Here is a 15,795-nt window from a genome sequence, read left to right as displayed (position 1 = left end):
CTCACATTTTTCTTAATATTTGAAATATGGGCCTCACCTTTTGCATAATATTAGAAATAGCTCTCTTAGTGAAGCTCGTAATAGAATCAACAATGACTCGGCTCAAGCCTAAACCAAACCGTTAAACCGTTTTTAAACGGTTAGTTAGTTTGGTTCGGTTCGGTTTAGGCTTGAGCTTGAGCTTCCTTAACCGGTTTGGGATGGCTCAAACTGAACAAAACTAATTTGGGCCAAACCGGTTTCCAAGCCGGGTTAAGGCTTAATCGCCTTCGCCAAATTGGTTTAGGAACCGGTTTGGTCTAGGTTTGGAAACTCCCAAACTGGTTTAGCCTAAACCAGTTTGGTTTGAACAAGGCCAAATCGATGAAGCCGAAATTGAACCATTGTCGATTCCTAGCACGTATAGTAGCGGGTTTAATCATAAAAAAAAATCATAATATCAGAACAATCCCCAATTCAACCCTATGAAAGACTAAGGCCAAGAATAACTTTTTTTTTTCGGATTAGAAAATTTATTACAAGATAAATAAGAAGATATCCCAAGTTTTAGGGGACATAAACCCATGACCTCATTGTGCACCTCTGACTTTAACTCTTAACATTATCGTAGAGTAGAAGATAATCAATATGATATTTAGTATGGTATATGCTCACATTATTGTGACACTCTACATGATGGTTATTGTAACATAGTACGCGATAGTTATGCATGATTTCCAAGTGGCAGGCATCCATAATGCTAGGACTCAGGAGTGTTATATGTAGGGAATATCTCAATGTTGTCAAGCCATCATGGTTAAACACCAATATTTGACATAACCTTGTAACTCTTGTTCTTCTTGCCTGTAATTCAAATTGTTCTTCCTTATTTCCCTTTCCAATCTAATATTGTTTTTGGCTTCAATCCTTGACATAGTATTTTATTTATTCCTTTAAATGGTTTGGAGTTTGTAGTATATTGACGTTACCTAGAAAATTCACCTTTACTTTTCCCACTTACTAAGCTGTAGATTGAAGAAAAGTATTATGGTTTAACCAATGCAAATTTGATGCTACAAAAATAATTACAATTGTAATTGATATTAGGGAAAAGTACCAGGATACCCCTGGAAATTCGTCTATTTACCAGAATGCCCCTGGAAGTTCCAAATTTACCAAAGTACCCCTATTGTCCGAAAAATTACAATTTATAAAGTAATTATACACTCAAATATTTGGTAAATAGGGCTAGTTCAGGTCCATTTCTTCCATCTTTGGCAAATAGGGCTTGTTGATTTGAGTGTATAATTACTTTATAAAGTGTAATGAACTTAGGAAATGACTATTTGATTTCAAAGAGTGATCAACATTATTTTCCGTCGATCAATTTCAATTTCCTTTCAAAATCTTCTATAAATGCCAAAGCCAATGTCAATTGTTACCATATAGCTCTCTAAGGGTTTGACATGGTTGACGTTAACAAAGTTGCACTTTAACCTCTTAACCACCCCATTGATATTTTCTTTTACTAAATCTTGTGTAGGCAAGTAGACATCAATACATGAGACGATTCTCGATTCTAGGCTCACAAATTTAGTTAAATTAGAAAGGCTATATCAACAAATGTACTGGAAATTTGGGTCCACACTTCAAAATGATTCGGTTAAGGTTCAATTGTTCCATAAACAATATTCAAATACTAAAGATGACAACATTTAGAAGTCATTGCTAGGGGGGGGGGGGGGGGGGTAATGCCACACAAGATGAAGGATTTTGAAAGAAGATAGAGTCCCTTTGGCTCTATAGAATGTCCTAGCTTGACCTTGTCCCTAGTAGAAACAAGGGTATTGGGCTCAAGCCTCTTGGCCTTTCCAACACGAGTTATGATTAACATGTACAATGCACATCATAATGCATCATGTCTTCTAATATCATTAAGCAAGTAGAGGTCCCAACCATGATCAAATATACCATACATATGCTCTTATATTGGGGTAGCTTTTGTTTTTAATTTTGTTTAATGCTTGTTCCAACAATTGGTTATTAGAAATGTGCATCCAAAAGCTACCTTTGAAGTTTGACCCTAGACTAGACAAATTATGAACTCATCTATCATATTTGTTTGCATTATAGCATTGTCATGCTATCAACTTATCAAGTGGCATCAATAAATTAGGTCATGATAGGATTTGTATGGACAATGCCTTAGACATGAGTCACTCTATATGTTTTCCAACAAATGATGGTGTTGACATTTTTAAAGATTTATCCATGTGGCATGAACATCTCCTATGTGGATGAGAGGGCACAAAAAACATCAATCTAACAATTGATATGGCACAATTACACAACTCTACTTCAATATGAATATATGTTGTATCAAATTGCAGTTGACCAAGATCACAACAGTTATATGATTAATGGTGTAGTTACATCTTTATATAGGCTTTAGAGAACAAGTTCACAATAGTTACATATTTTATGGTAGTTAGAACGTCTTTATATAGAGAAGAGAGCATGCAAGTCAAAGGGTGACCATTTTCTTCATCATTCATGGTAGGTTATATATATATTGACTCTTCACTATAATGCAAATTGCCTAAACATCCTTCTACAAAATTCACCACTTTTGTGATTAGGATACAAGAAATGTCGTGCATCCTACTACCAATTGTCCTTGTCAATTAGAAAATGAGAATTTGGATAACGCAAATCACAACAACGAATTTATGGGAGCCAGGTTCTATTACTGGAAATCGATAGTTAGTACCTCAAACATCAATCATTGTCAATTAGAAAATCAGAATTTAGATAAAGCAAATGATAATAAAGAATTTATGGGGCTAGGTCCTAATACTCAAAATGGAAAGTACCTCGCATCAAATTGTTATCAATTAGAAAATCAGAATTTGGATAAAGCAAGGACAAAACAGAATTTATGGCAGCAAGGTCCTAATGCTAAAAATGGATAGTAGCTCAAACACCAATACTTTTGAATGTTCAACAACTGTCAACAACCATCAAATAATCTAGCTGCAAATGCTTACAAGACAATTTGTGGTCATTTCCTTTCATCCTGTGTCCCACATGGGAAATCACACTAACTAATAGGCATAGCCACAGAGATTTTAACAGTGCTTAAAATAAATTGATCATTGAACATGCAATTTGGTTCTACTATTATCATGATGATTTAGCATGGTTTTAAGGTCTTCATGTTGAAATGAATGTTGAATTTCCAATAGGTCTTCCCATATGTTCAATGTTTCAAAAATACTATGTATACACATTATATACCCTAAATGGATTAGATAGAGCATAAAATTTCACAAGTTCATTTTTAGGCAAAAATGTTAAATACAAATATATCTCATCTTGAAGTCTCTATATCTATAATAAACTAAAGTACAAATTTTGTTTCCTAATGAGACAACACATTTTTTCCTTGTATCTAATAGGTTAAATGTTTCTTTACAATGAGTCTAACAATAATCATTTCTCACATCTGAATTCCAATGCAAGCCAAAGCATCAAACAACATCTGAATAGACAATGCAGATAACTTGACCTTCAAGATTACTGTGGGAAAGCCAATAATTGTAATGGCTGGTGTCCAACCTCTGTAAACGCAATAGCAAACTTAAGCAACGTTGATTACTTGCAAAATGCCATAAATAATTCACATCCAAGTGAGTTTACATAAAAGAAAATATTTGGAAATCACAAAATATGTTCAAAGACTGAAATTTCTTGCCTGTTCTAAGCAAAAAGGCATTCCTCATGTTAGCAACCTTGGTTGTTGAGCATGACATGGAGCTCTTTCAGCCTTTGTTTTCCTTCACTTATCAAGAACCGGATTGCATCGGGATCTTGTGTTTTACGATTTCGTTCCATCTCCTCCCGTATGGTACGCTCCAATTCAGCTTAAAATAACAAGTCTCTCTCTCTAAGTCCTTATCATGATTCTAATTTTTATGTTTGTTTTGAAAGAGACCAATTTGTCAATCTCGAAGATAACATTGCTTACTTAAAAGCCAAGGGAGAGCTATAGTCTTTGGTGTCATGAATGCCCATAACGAATTTTACAACATGATGCAAAACAATATTTCATGTTGCATACCTCAAGGGTGCAATGCATGCTCATTCTTCTATGGATGAAAACTAGCTGAGACAAAATGGAACGTAACTTTTATCGACGTTCAATAGTATTGGAATACTTAAATGTAAATGATATATCTTTATGGAATGTCACCTATGTAGTACATGTAGAAAACATAATGGAAATAGGGTGACCGATTATATATTATTTTCACAAGGTATATTTCACTTTGCCAATGGACTCCGGAATTGAACCATAGGACTTGCAGCTGGAAAGTTATGCATACAAACGTGCAATAGTACTGGAATATTTATTGCAAATGGTGTTATCTTTATGGAATGGGACTGATGTTTTTACCTGTTGAAAAAATAACGGTAAACTAGTCGAGACAGTATGGAAAGTTACTTCTACTAACAAGCAAGAGTATTGGAATGCTTATTGCAAATGGTGTATCTTTATGGAATGTGAAACATGATGGAAATAGTGTAATCAACTATATGCTACTCTCTGAAGGTATCTTGGATCACATACATAAATTTTCTCTTGGCCAATGAGCTCCGAAGTCACATCACAAGTCTTAAATGTATGAAAGGATTAGAGTACTTGAAGTTCAACCAGCTGTAGTGCAAGACAAACACATTTATGCACAGCCTTTAAAAGAGCACCCATGTAATCTGAAATGGTCGCGGATATGTTACAAAAAACAAAGTTTCAAAATGGTGTAACATTAGAATACAAATGCAAAGGTTTCAAGAAAGTTATTTTTTCATGCACAAAGAACTGTTTTTTGGTTAAGCATATGCCTTGCAAAGCATCACTAAGTGTTGCTCAAGAAAAAAATGATTTAGTAAGGAATGCTTGGAAGCTCAAAAGTACTTTAGGACTTTAGTAAAAAAACAGGAAAACCATAAAAAGTATCTACATGCACAAAAAGAAAACTTATTTAACAAAGGAGACAATATATGGGAAGTTAATCAACAATTTCTCCACACCCAAGATAAAGCAAAATGCATGTAGCAAATTTTTTAGAGAAACATTAAGGAGAAACATGCTAAGAATTATGGTAACTTAACTCTTATAGATTTGGGTATCCATTGCAAGAACTTATATGAGCAATCAAATGTAGGAAAGGTATGCCTTATGGTTCTCTTTTACTCATGCCTTTATACTTTACTATTGAGGAGATATGGATACGGCTTCAGAAATTGACCATCCATAAGGCAAGAGATCATCAAGGTATCAAGACCGAAATGCTCAAGTGGATGGGAAATGAGGATATGTTTATTTGTGCATTGCAACATGATATGCCTCAATTGGTGTACAAGTTGGATCAACCTTTATATAAAGGAACAGACAAACAATTTCAATTCTCTTATGGCAAAGTTATTTGAAAGTGTAATGGGCACTAAGATAGGTAAATGGCTGAAAAGAATGGTGAGAAGACTTAACAAGAACCAGTTCTCAAAAACACCAAAGTGCCATGTATAAGAAGGAAAGTTGTTTGAAAGGTAAAGGATTACATTGATAAGTTGTAAACTTCAAGAAAGGTTTTGATATACTGCCATGTGAGCATCTTTGGAGATGCATGGATGAACTTGGGGTATCAAGTGAATATATACTTCCAATTTCTAAAATTTCCTTGCATTAACAAATGCTTTCTTTCTTCTTGCAAGGATGCCCACTCTCACTAACCATCTTTGTTGGTTTATGCATTGATGAATCAGAGTAAATGGTCAATGACTTTGTAAAGCAACAAAACCTTGAAGAAACCACCAATAGGAATGTGGTTATCGTGCTTTTCTTAGAATCAGATGATATGGTGCCTTTTGGAAATACTTTAGAGTGCCAAAACGTTATGAGCATATTAGAAAACTTTGGCATGCATTGTGAGTTGAGTGTCAATAACTCCAAAAGGTTATGTTCATAAAGACTCAAAATAAGGATAAATCATATATTGTGCACAGTAACGAGCCCCCTGAAACTGTAGAAAGCTTCAAATATCTCAGGCTTGAGTTTCCCTTCATTCATAGATTGAATGAATGTGCTATCCCCACTTACAAGCATAAATATTTGAATTTGTTTTACACATTATTAAACTAACCCACTTTCCATACATTCCTCTCACAATCACAATGTGTACTATGCATTGCAACGTTCAATAGTAAAATTCTTAAACAACAACAATCATTATTCAATTCCACACATTATATGAAAGTGCTTCACTTTTGGTCACATACATCATATTTGACCTCCAAGGATGATAATAAAATTTCGTTTTCCTCTCTCTCTCTCTCTCTCTCTCTCTCTCTCTCTCTCTCTCTCTCTCTCTCTCATATCAAATTTAATTGGTCCCAAAGGCCATTTTTTGGAGGCTGTTTGGAGATGTTAATATAGCAATATGGCATCAGATCTCTCTCTCTCTCTCTCAGCTAATTTCTTTGGTCTCATTGATTATTCTTTTGAGGTTTTTGAGGATGTTAACATAACATCAAATCTCTCTCTCAAATGTGCATTCTTTGGTCTCGTGGATCATTCTTTCCGGGCTTTTGAAGATGTTAATACTATAAGAACACAAAAGTTCAACACTAGAAATGGGCTCAGCCCTATCCCATAGATCGCCATTAGTCTCTTTTGGATGTTAAGAGCATATCTCTCTCACACATATGCACACCCTTAGGTTTCCTGGTTCATTCTTTCGGGCTTTCCAGAGGAAGATATGGACATAAACATTTCATCTCTCTCTCTCTCTCTCTCTCTAAGACTCACCACGAGAAGGTTGAGGAGCTCGACGCGCATCCCTGAGTGCAGATCGATAGAGGCCAAGCGCGTGCGATCGAAGCAGGAAGAGACGAAACTCTGAAGCAGCCTTACTACTACTGCTGCCGGAACCCCTCATCTCTTCTCATCGCTCTCGTAGATCAAAGAAACCAACACAGAAGAAGAAAAGGGCTGCTTCAATTACACATACATACATACATACATATACATACATACATACATATACATATACATATATGTATATATGTCCTGTACATACATACATACATACATACATACATATACGCGTATATATATATATATGTACATATATGTATATATGTCCTGTAACAAAAGATTACGTCGTAAAATATTGTCTCATCTTTGAGAACAACAAACTGTAATTGAATTTTTTTTTAAAACGTGCGTAGAAATATGATTTAAGATTCTAGAGTCAGATGTACATATATTGTACTTTTTTTTGTCTTCGAAAGATCTCTAGCATAAGCAAAGGTCTCGGACGTAAGGGACGCACCTGCGGTGACAAGAGATATTAGCCTTTTTTTTATTTTGATGACAATGGTTGGGGCCTACGTGGTAAGAGTCTATAGACTATTACTAATCAATAAACCACATTAAAGTAAAAGAAAGGTGAATAGATTGGATGGAAGAACCTCTTCCTCACAACCACCCCTAAGCTATGATAAAGACATAACCGGCCTACCATTGACGTCCCATAGCTGATGGATATTGGGATGCCTAGTACCTTGGAATAGGTAACACAATCGTCAAGACGAAAGCCCACCCCACACCAAGAGCGTCTCAAGACTTCAACATTCCAACATAATGTGTCTTATGAGGGTAGATAGGCCTCATATTTATACTTCTTCCTAAGCCCCTTGAATAGACGTGATATTTTCTAAAAGAGAGGCCAATATTGGCCCATGGAACCAAAGTACACAAGTTTTCTTGATGTGTGTCTCCTTCCTACTTCGAAGCACAAAGTCTCGATGTGTGAATAAGGCATACACATATGAGCTCAACCTTCTAGGTGTTCTCTTTCGTGCGACACTCAATTCATTACCTCCTCTTAATATGTCATCATAGCTTTCAAATTTTGCACATATGCAGTAGACAATACCATACATGGCTTATATAGTTGATGGATTTTGATGCCATAATGCAATGTCAATACCTACGAGATTTAATACTCATGTTAGTAATGAAATAAAGTTGAATACGATCAATAGGCGTTCTTGCCTTTAATTGAACCCAACATTTAGAGTTGATGTTTGCAATGTAATATTCTATTTTTTTCTTAATAGTTCTATTAATCTTTCCTCAATAACGACATATTTCATGGCATTACTTGAAAGCTCTAAGAGATCTTCCATGCCCCATCTTTAGAACCATTTTTTGATGTCAACTACCCAACCAGATGAGAAATGCTCTCATGATTCTTTTTTATATACTTTACATCCAACATTACAAGCAAGATATGGTAATCTATGATTTGACATATTCTTGATTTTTGTAATGTATCTGTATTTGTTGAACAACTATTTCTAGCACATAACTTGATAGGCGGCCATGGATTTAACCCCCGATTGTCTCCTTTAAAATATCTTTATTTCTTCTCAATCTCATTCCATGCACCAATAGAGATAATCTCTCACACACTTCCATTCCACAAAGCAAAACTTGTGTTACCTTGACATTAAATAACATTAGTGTCACTTCCCGTCCATGAGTATCACGCCAGTTGCATTGATTTCCCAACATATAATAACTTTTCTAAGTAGCTTGAAGTCAAGAGTCAACTTATACATTCCTTTTATTTGTAGTGGGTACATCAACACCAAGATAATGCTTTACACAAATTGTAGATGATCTCCCTTATATGTAAATAAAGGGTATTAGTGAGGTTGGATGGTTCACATTACCGTCATTTTCGTTTTATCCACATTTATAGTTAGTCCACTACTTTGACAAAATGCTTCTAATGGTACAAGTAAACATTGCATACCATCAACATCATACGAAAAGATAATCATGTCATCTACATATAAAATCAATAAGATAACTTGTTGTGAATGTTTTGGAGCATCTAAAACTTATGCATGGAGATAGAATAGTATACAAAAGAGATACATGTGGGTATTTCATAGCTCCTTACCAACAACATAATAACATAATGGCAATACAATCATATGTATGTGTCCACAACACTGAGGGGTCTTTTAGTTCATCTTGAAAAAACTCAGGGACATTTCATAAGTACCTCAACAAGTAAGAGGTCGGGCAAATGATAATTAAGCACATGAATAACAATTGTGCAAAAAACACCCCATCGTTGTCCACATCAAATTTTAGAATTCATGCATGGTGTTTCTTTGATTAGTAATCATTAGAGGACCACTTTCTAGGCCGGGTATGTTTGAAGGGCTATTGGAAGTTGTTTCTCCGCCTAGTGATCATTAGAGGAATCCATTGTTTGGACTAGGCCATTTCTTCATGAGACCACTATCCCTCCACCATACAAGCCCAAATTACTTGATCACCAAGCATTGTTCTTCATTCCTTGTTCCCCTCATATTCCATGGACCATTAGTTTTCCTCTCATGGGGTCTCAACGAAAACAAAAAAATGAATAATTTTTATAGGTAGGTAGTGGATATGTTGGCTTCGCAAAAGCATGGGCTACATGTTTGGTCTACATTGCCAATACTTTTTTTACCACTACTATTTTGCTTTACTAGTTGAATAACACCAACCCTCATGTTCCTATATATGCTTTTTTAATTCGACATATTGGTAATGAGTAGCAAAAATGTGTAAACTATGATGAATCATTTACCTTAGCCCTCAACAATTTTCATCTCCGCCACTCCCTAATTCTCATATCATGCATGATGTTTACTCTTTTAGTAGTTCTTTAAACATAACTTGAAGTGCCCCTAGAACAACAAACATATGAGCTAGCCATAAAAGCTATTTTTTGGTGGTTTTTCCAACAACGAGAACATAATTCAACTTGAGATCCAATTCAAATATCTCATCCTTGGCACCAATAACAATTGAAAAGGTTAAATGTCATCTAAGCCATCCTTAAGCCCATTAATATATGGAGCACAAACCAATGATTTACTAGCATACCCATGTGCATAAATGCTCAAGATGGTTTGTGTGATTGGGATATAAATGACATGCTCTACATTTGCAATAGTCCCAAGCTGGGAAAGACATACAACAAACAATTTAGGTAATAACTTTGTTGTTATTTTTTAGTTATGTATTGCCTACAAAGACAAATAATTGCAACAAATATAAAGCTTGGCCCACATTAGGACTAGTTAATAATACATATATGTACTTTTAATTTGATTGTAGCTCAAAAACTACGTTGCATGTATGTGCTAAAACCCCCAAATTCTCATGCAACTATTTAAATATGTGCAAGAAGACATATTCGTAACCACCGAGGGCTCCATAAAAAGGATTGTTGATGGCTAAAAAAGTAGCCCTCCCCCATTCCCAACAACATGCATCCTTAGATTGATAAATACTATCAATAGTATTTTATAAAATAATAAAACCTTTATGTTTAGAAAATAGAACCACATGATGTGTCTAGGGAAAGCAATTAGAAAGCACTTCTTCTTCAATATGGATGACAAATTGTATAATTATAGAAGAAGGGATGTATTAGATTGAAACATGGCCATCCAAGGTAACTAACTGTAATCTTCAATTAGGTGAACAATTATTTTTTCAATTACGATATTTACGCTTTAACCAAATTATGAAGTAGGCTCGAGCTTCTCTACTCCATTAGCTTCAAATAGTTATACATATATCATTATATATAAAAGTGCTAGCAGACCATCAAACTTAACCTAAACCTCTGAAAAGGACAATCACTACACAATAGCACAAAGTCTTCCCACATTTGGGTAGTTGATTGCATAGGAATCTACCAAGACTCCATTTCAAATCAAAATACAGTTATATCACCAACGAATAAGGAAACAAATGCCATTGTTTGCAAGACTATTCACTACAACAATCAACTTCATTGCATAATATGAATAAGAGAGGGAAACTTTGAGAGGACTATTGATTTCCTCACATTGACTATTCATGTGAACAAAGACATTGGCATAACATTGATTGCATAAAATACTCTTGGAACGCATTTTCTAGCCAGCTTTAATAAGCAATGAGAAGAGAAACATTAACTAATCAAAATTATTGACACCCTTGATAGCCATTCTCTGATAGGGACAACATTCCAACAAAAACAAGTGAATAGGATTGTACCCATACACACAACCATGAGAACAAACAGTAAGCAAAACATATGTGCAGTTACATGTATAATCCTTGAATGCATAAAAGAAACTAAACACAAACAATAAGTATGAAACCAAATACTATCAAAGTCCTAACGCCATGGGCATCTTCTGCGCGAAACATGATTTCTCAGGCCACCTCCAAACATCATTGAACTATTTCCAAGTTATTGAAACAAATTGCTTCATGTTTTCAAACTATACATAGATAGTTCAATTGCAACAGCTGAATGTATTAAAAACCCACAGCTGGAAGGCCCATAATAATGACACTTCATAGTAATGTAACAACATTGAGAGGCGAACAGCCATGAAACATAGCCTTCATGGAAACGCTTGACAAAATCTGAAATATTCCAAACAAGAAGTAATTACTCGTTTTCACTTCCATGAGTAAACTAGACATCAAGGTACAACATTGTTCAATACTCCTGGATCAGCCTCGTCAATTTGTAGATAACAAAGGAGAATCTGATTAGATGATAAATGAAGAGCTCTTGCAATTGGATTACACGTCTTCAAATGTATCAATCAACCAATCAATAAATCGTTGGAGTAACAGCTCAGAGCTTCAAAATCAGCCTTTGGCACAAAGGCTGCTCAACGTAAACGCTCTTAACCCCCTCCTAACAACCTCTTCACACCTGCCTTTTGCTCTGGCGACAATCTTGAAGGAAACTTGATGTCAAATTTGATTCTAAGATTACCTCTCTTTCCTGGTTCCTTTGCGATAGGCATCCCTTCCTTGAGCACGATCTTCTCATAGCCCGGAGTTATAATTTCATTACAACTGATAGTCAATGTCCTCCCATCAAGCGTCTGGATAGTCACAGTACAACCAGTTAATGCATCCACTAGAGTGATCTTACTGGTATAGATAAGATCATTTCCATCTCGTTTAAACATATCATGAGGTTTTTCGTCTATAATAAAGACCAGATCTGCAGGGACTACATTTGGTTGACCATTTCCTTTCTCTGGAAAAGTGATTTTTGTGCCTTTCTTCCACCCAGGCTTCACTTCAATGGCGAGAATTTCCTCAACTGGCACAATCTTGCTGCATGTATAAAATCAACTCATAAACAACAAATTCATGAACAAAAATATAATAACCACCACATATTCAATAAAGTGAATGCAATCACAAACATAACAATCGTAGCAAGCTTGTAATTTACAGGCATATGAACAAAAATATAAATATGCATAAGAACAAGTACATAAAGCAGCAAGCTTATAAACAGAGTAACAATCCCATAAAACACAGATATATGCACAAGAACATAAAAAAGTTATCAACTTTTCTGAAACTATACACGATCATAAGGAAGCATAATATGAATGCATAAAATGATCAACTCCAATCTTGCTGGAAGCATAATATGAATGCATAAAATGATCAATTCCAATCTTGCTGGAAGCATAATATGAATGCGAAAAGTAGCAAGAAAAATCAAGCAATGTGTAAACAAGCAGCAGATAATCAATAAGTTTATAAACAAATAAATGATCATAAGATCATTATTGAACAAGCATACACACAAGGATGTAAAATCTCACCACCATATGTACAAGAACACATAAACAACACAATAGTACCACACATTTAACAAGTAAAGAACAAGCACATTAACAACAAGCTCATAAATCTCATGACAATATTAACAAGCTAATGAGTCGCATGCCAAAATTTTAACAAACAAATTAACAACAGAATAATATGAAACATAAAAAAAACAATGTGAAACACATACCCAGATGCATCGACAACATTTCTTGATATCTTCATCTTTCTTGTCGATCCACTGTATATCTCTTCCAAGGTGCAATGAAGCTTATTCTCCACAGGGGGTGCTTTCCGAGGTCCAGAAGAAGGCCCACCTCCAGAGGCATCATTGAAGGATCGAAACACTGATTCACCTCCAAAACCACCAAACATACTATCTCCAAAAGGGTTGTTAGATCGACCTCCTTTGTTCCCCATCCCAGCCATCCCTGCAAATGGGCTCGACTCTCCAAAGAACTCTGCAAAGATATCCTCTGCATTCCTAGGGTTAAACCTATATGTATTTCCTCCATTGGCAAAGGTTTGTCCAGATGCCTCTGGTGGAACTTGCCCTTTCAATCCTTCTTCACCAAATTGATCATACACGGTTCGTTTCTGGGGATCACTCAGCACCTGAAATCATCCAGAATTCCAACCTGCTTCAAATTATATGCACAATCCAGACTCTAGCGATATAATACTATATTCCAAAGGAGAAAAAAGATAGCATGTAAACCAAAAGACAAAACCATCGAATGATGAAAAATATAGGGACTACTATAATAGCAAACTTCCAGAAAAGTGGTGTTGCATTCTCATCACAATCCAATCAGCGATAGACTACACACGAAATCAAATAAATAAGATAAACAGAAAAGAAACGTTAAAAACAAAGAAAAAATAAGAAACAGAGAAACGCCAGTGAAATATCGCATCCCCATATGCAAAAACACCTGAAGTCTAATCTCTAAATATAAACAACTATGGCCAAAATTAAGAATATAAGATAGCTATAAAACATTTATGAAATCCCAACTTAAGAGCCAACACAGAAAACATTTCATGCAAAAGCCAGTAAAGCTTAAAAAGGCTTATAAAGGGGAAAACACCAATAAAGAAAAAACATGGAGAAAGAAAGAGGATTAAGAAAATCTACAAAACCAGGTTAAACTAAAAGTCTAGTAAGCAAAAATCTTCAAAAGAAAAACGAATTGAGATGGTAAGAAAACCTTAAGCTTCCTTTCAATACGAAACATCCTACTTCTCTTCGATTATCAAAGATTCGAGGTACCTACATCCAAACAGAAACTTCAAATAGCCAAAAATTGCCGCAATTTTCGAGAAAAGAAGAAAAAGATGAAGAAAACACCGAAAATTAGAGATTCCTTTCAATGCACTACACCATATTTATCAGTAAGGAAATCAAAACTTCCATTTCTATTGAAACCTTCCCCACGGTTATAAACCAATTACAAAATGAAGAAAATACAGGCTATCAAAAATGGCAAAACAAAACTCTAAACGAAACGTTAAAACACAGAAACGGCATGAAACAAAGCGAGAAAAACTTAACAGCATGGAGCAAAACAATAAGAAGAAAACGAAGAGAACCGGCATATCTTTAAGGCTTGATAAACACAGAAGAAGCATAAAAAGGCGGGAAAAATAGAAGAAGCAACAAATAAGCTGACAGAGAGAGAGAGAGAGAGAGAATCGAATGTGGAAGAAGGAAAACTTACCTCGTAAGCTTCAGAGATTTGTTTGAATTTAGCTTCGGCTTCTTTCTTGTTGTTAGGGTTCTTGTCAGGGTGCCATTTCATGGCGAGCTTCCGGTACGCCTTCTTCAGGTCGTCATCGCTCGCAGACTTGTCGACCTTCAGAACTCTGTAGTAGTCTACTCCCATGGCCAGGCACAGACAGGCAGGAACGCAGGAGAATCACGAACGAGAAACAGACAGAGAAAATGGAGACAAAGAAGAGAGAAAAGAGTGACAGTCTCGTGAAGAAAGAAGAAGAAGAAGAAGAAGCAGAAAAAACCGAACTTTCTAGAAGGACAACACGTCACCGCCACGTCACCGCCACGTCGACGCCTCGTCACCGCCACGTGGCCCCATTGCCAGCTCTTGACCTAATTGTTTGAAAATGGAGACAAACTGAATTACTTTCATTTATGATTTATGTAATGTATAGGTTCCCCACAAACTGCTTTGCATGGTGTGTGACATTTCTTTTTCTTTTTTTTCCAGAGCACACACAATCTTCTCATTATGCTGAATGATTTCACTTCATTGTAGTCGAAATTTACTGAGATCGTTGATTAAATCGAATTGTAGGCATTTCCTCAGTAACATCATAAGGTTCAATCATCATCCACTTTCCGTTATTCAATCATTATCATACAACGTGAAGCAATTCTCGCAGGTTTTCTCACCAATTATAAGAACTAAGCCATTTGACATTTTGGCACCCAAACAAAACCATAGGTGGCTGTAAGAAATTTGCGATACCAGGTTAAATTCATTCATCATTTGATTCAATAAACTTTTCCCTACGAGGAGAAATATGTTCATGGCCACAAGGAAAAATGTGTCATAATCAAGCCGAAAACCCTAGGCAATAATAGCTTACAGCTTTTTCGAACGTGTTACAAACATTTTACAAACTTCCTCCCTTGGAACACAGCTGAACAGTTTTTTTCGAATCTGTTCCTTGGTGCAAGATCAGGTTTCTCCTCAATATGGTTACCTCAAAACACTTGTCCCAATCATATGCCAACGAGATATTGCTACGCAGAAAATTTGTAATGGACACAAATAGAGAGATATGGTGTGGGGAAATGACACAAAATCATTCTATCAAGATGCATATATTGCATATCATTCATGACTATGTTATAATAAGTGTGCCGAGACAACGGAACATTATCTTGAGAAAAGAAAGGATAGGTTGGTTCTGTACAAAAAGGTGGGAGGTTACTTATCCTCATTCATCATATATTTCAAAAAAGAAGGGACACTCTGACATGAAGCACACCCTCAAAGAATTTGTAGCATAGAGATGTC

General features: G+C 35.6%; 2 protein-coding genes across 2 annotated transcripts; both read right to left on the bottom strand.

The window, feature by feature from the left end:
- Positions 1 to 3,332: 3,332 nt before the first annotated feature.
- Positions 3,333 to 7,035, bottom strand: LOC147861258 (LYR family of Fe/S cluster biogenesis protein). The gene is made up of 3 exons (XM_087324012.1): positions 6,845 to 7,035; positions 3,734 to 3,902; positions 3,333 to 3,599 (listed from the first exon to the last, which is right to left on the bottom strand). Exons 1-2 carry the CDS (start codon positions 6,972 to 6,974, stop codon positions 3,763 to 3,765), a joined length of 270 nt encoding a protein of 89 aa, XP_087180138.1. The 5' UTR covers positions 6,975 to 7,035; the 3' UTR covers positions 3,333 to 3,599; positions 3,734 to 3,762.
- Positions 7,036 to 11,404: 4,369 nt separating this feature from the next.
- Positions 11,405 to 14,679, bottom strand: LOC147861257 (uncharacterized). The gene is made up of 3 exons (XM_087323388.1): positions 14,473 to 14,679; positions 12,942 to 13,366; positions 11,405 to 12,244 (listed from the first exon to the last, which is right to left on the bottom strand). Exons 1-3 carry the CDS (start codon positions 14,635 to 14,637, stop codon positions 11,803 to 11,805), a joined length of 1,032 nt encoding a protein of 343 aa, XP_087179514.1. The 5' UTR covers positions 14,638 to 14,679; the 3' UTR covers positions 11,405 to 11,802.
- Between the last annotated feature and the right edge of the window lie 1,116 nt (positions 14,680 to 15,795).

The sequence above is a fragment of the Azolla caroliniana genome, unplaced genomic scaffold (assembly GCF_043228905.1).
Source record: "Azolla caroliniana isolate FFs.n. ecotype wild unplaced genomic scaffold, voAzoCaro1.0.p SCAF_8, whole genome shotgun sequence".
In the NCBI taxonomy this organism is placed as follows: domain Eukaryota; kingdom Viridiplantae; phylum Streptophyta; class Polypodiopsida; order Salviniales; family Salviniaceae; genus Azolla; species Azolla caroliniana.
The sequence above is the reverse complement of the archived record's forward strand: the minus strand, read 5'-3'. Positions and strand labels throughout refer to the sequence as shown.

Coding starts and splice junctions, on each gene's coding strand:
- LOC147861257 (XM_087323388.1), bottom strand. CDS start 14,637: ATGGGAGTAGACTACTACAGAGTTCTGAAGGTCGACAAGTCTGCGAGC. Junction 13,367..14,472: donor AAATCTCTGAAGCTTACGAG/GTAAGTTTTCCT, acceptor GGATGATTTCAG/GTGCTGAGTGATCCCCAGAA. Junction 12,245..12,941: donor AATGTTGTCGATGCATCTGG/GTATGTGTTTCA, acceptor TTATACATGCAG/CAAGATTGTGCCAGTTGAGG.
- LOC147861258 (XM_087324012.1), bottom strand. CDS start 6,974: ATGAGGGGTTCCGGCAGCAGTAGTAGTAAGGCTGCTTCAGAGTTTCGT. Junction 3,903..6,844: donor AGCTCCTCAACCTTCTCGTG/GTGAGTCTTAGA, acceptor TGTTATTTTAAG/CTGAATTGGAGCGTACCATA.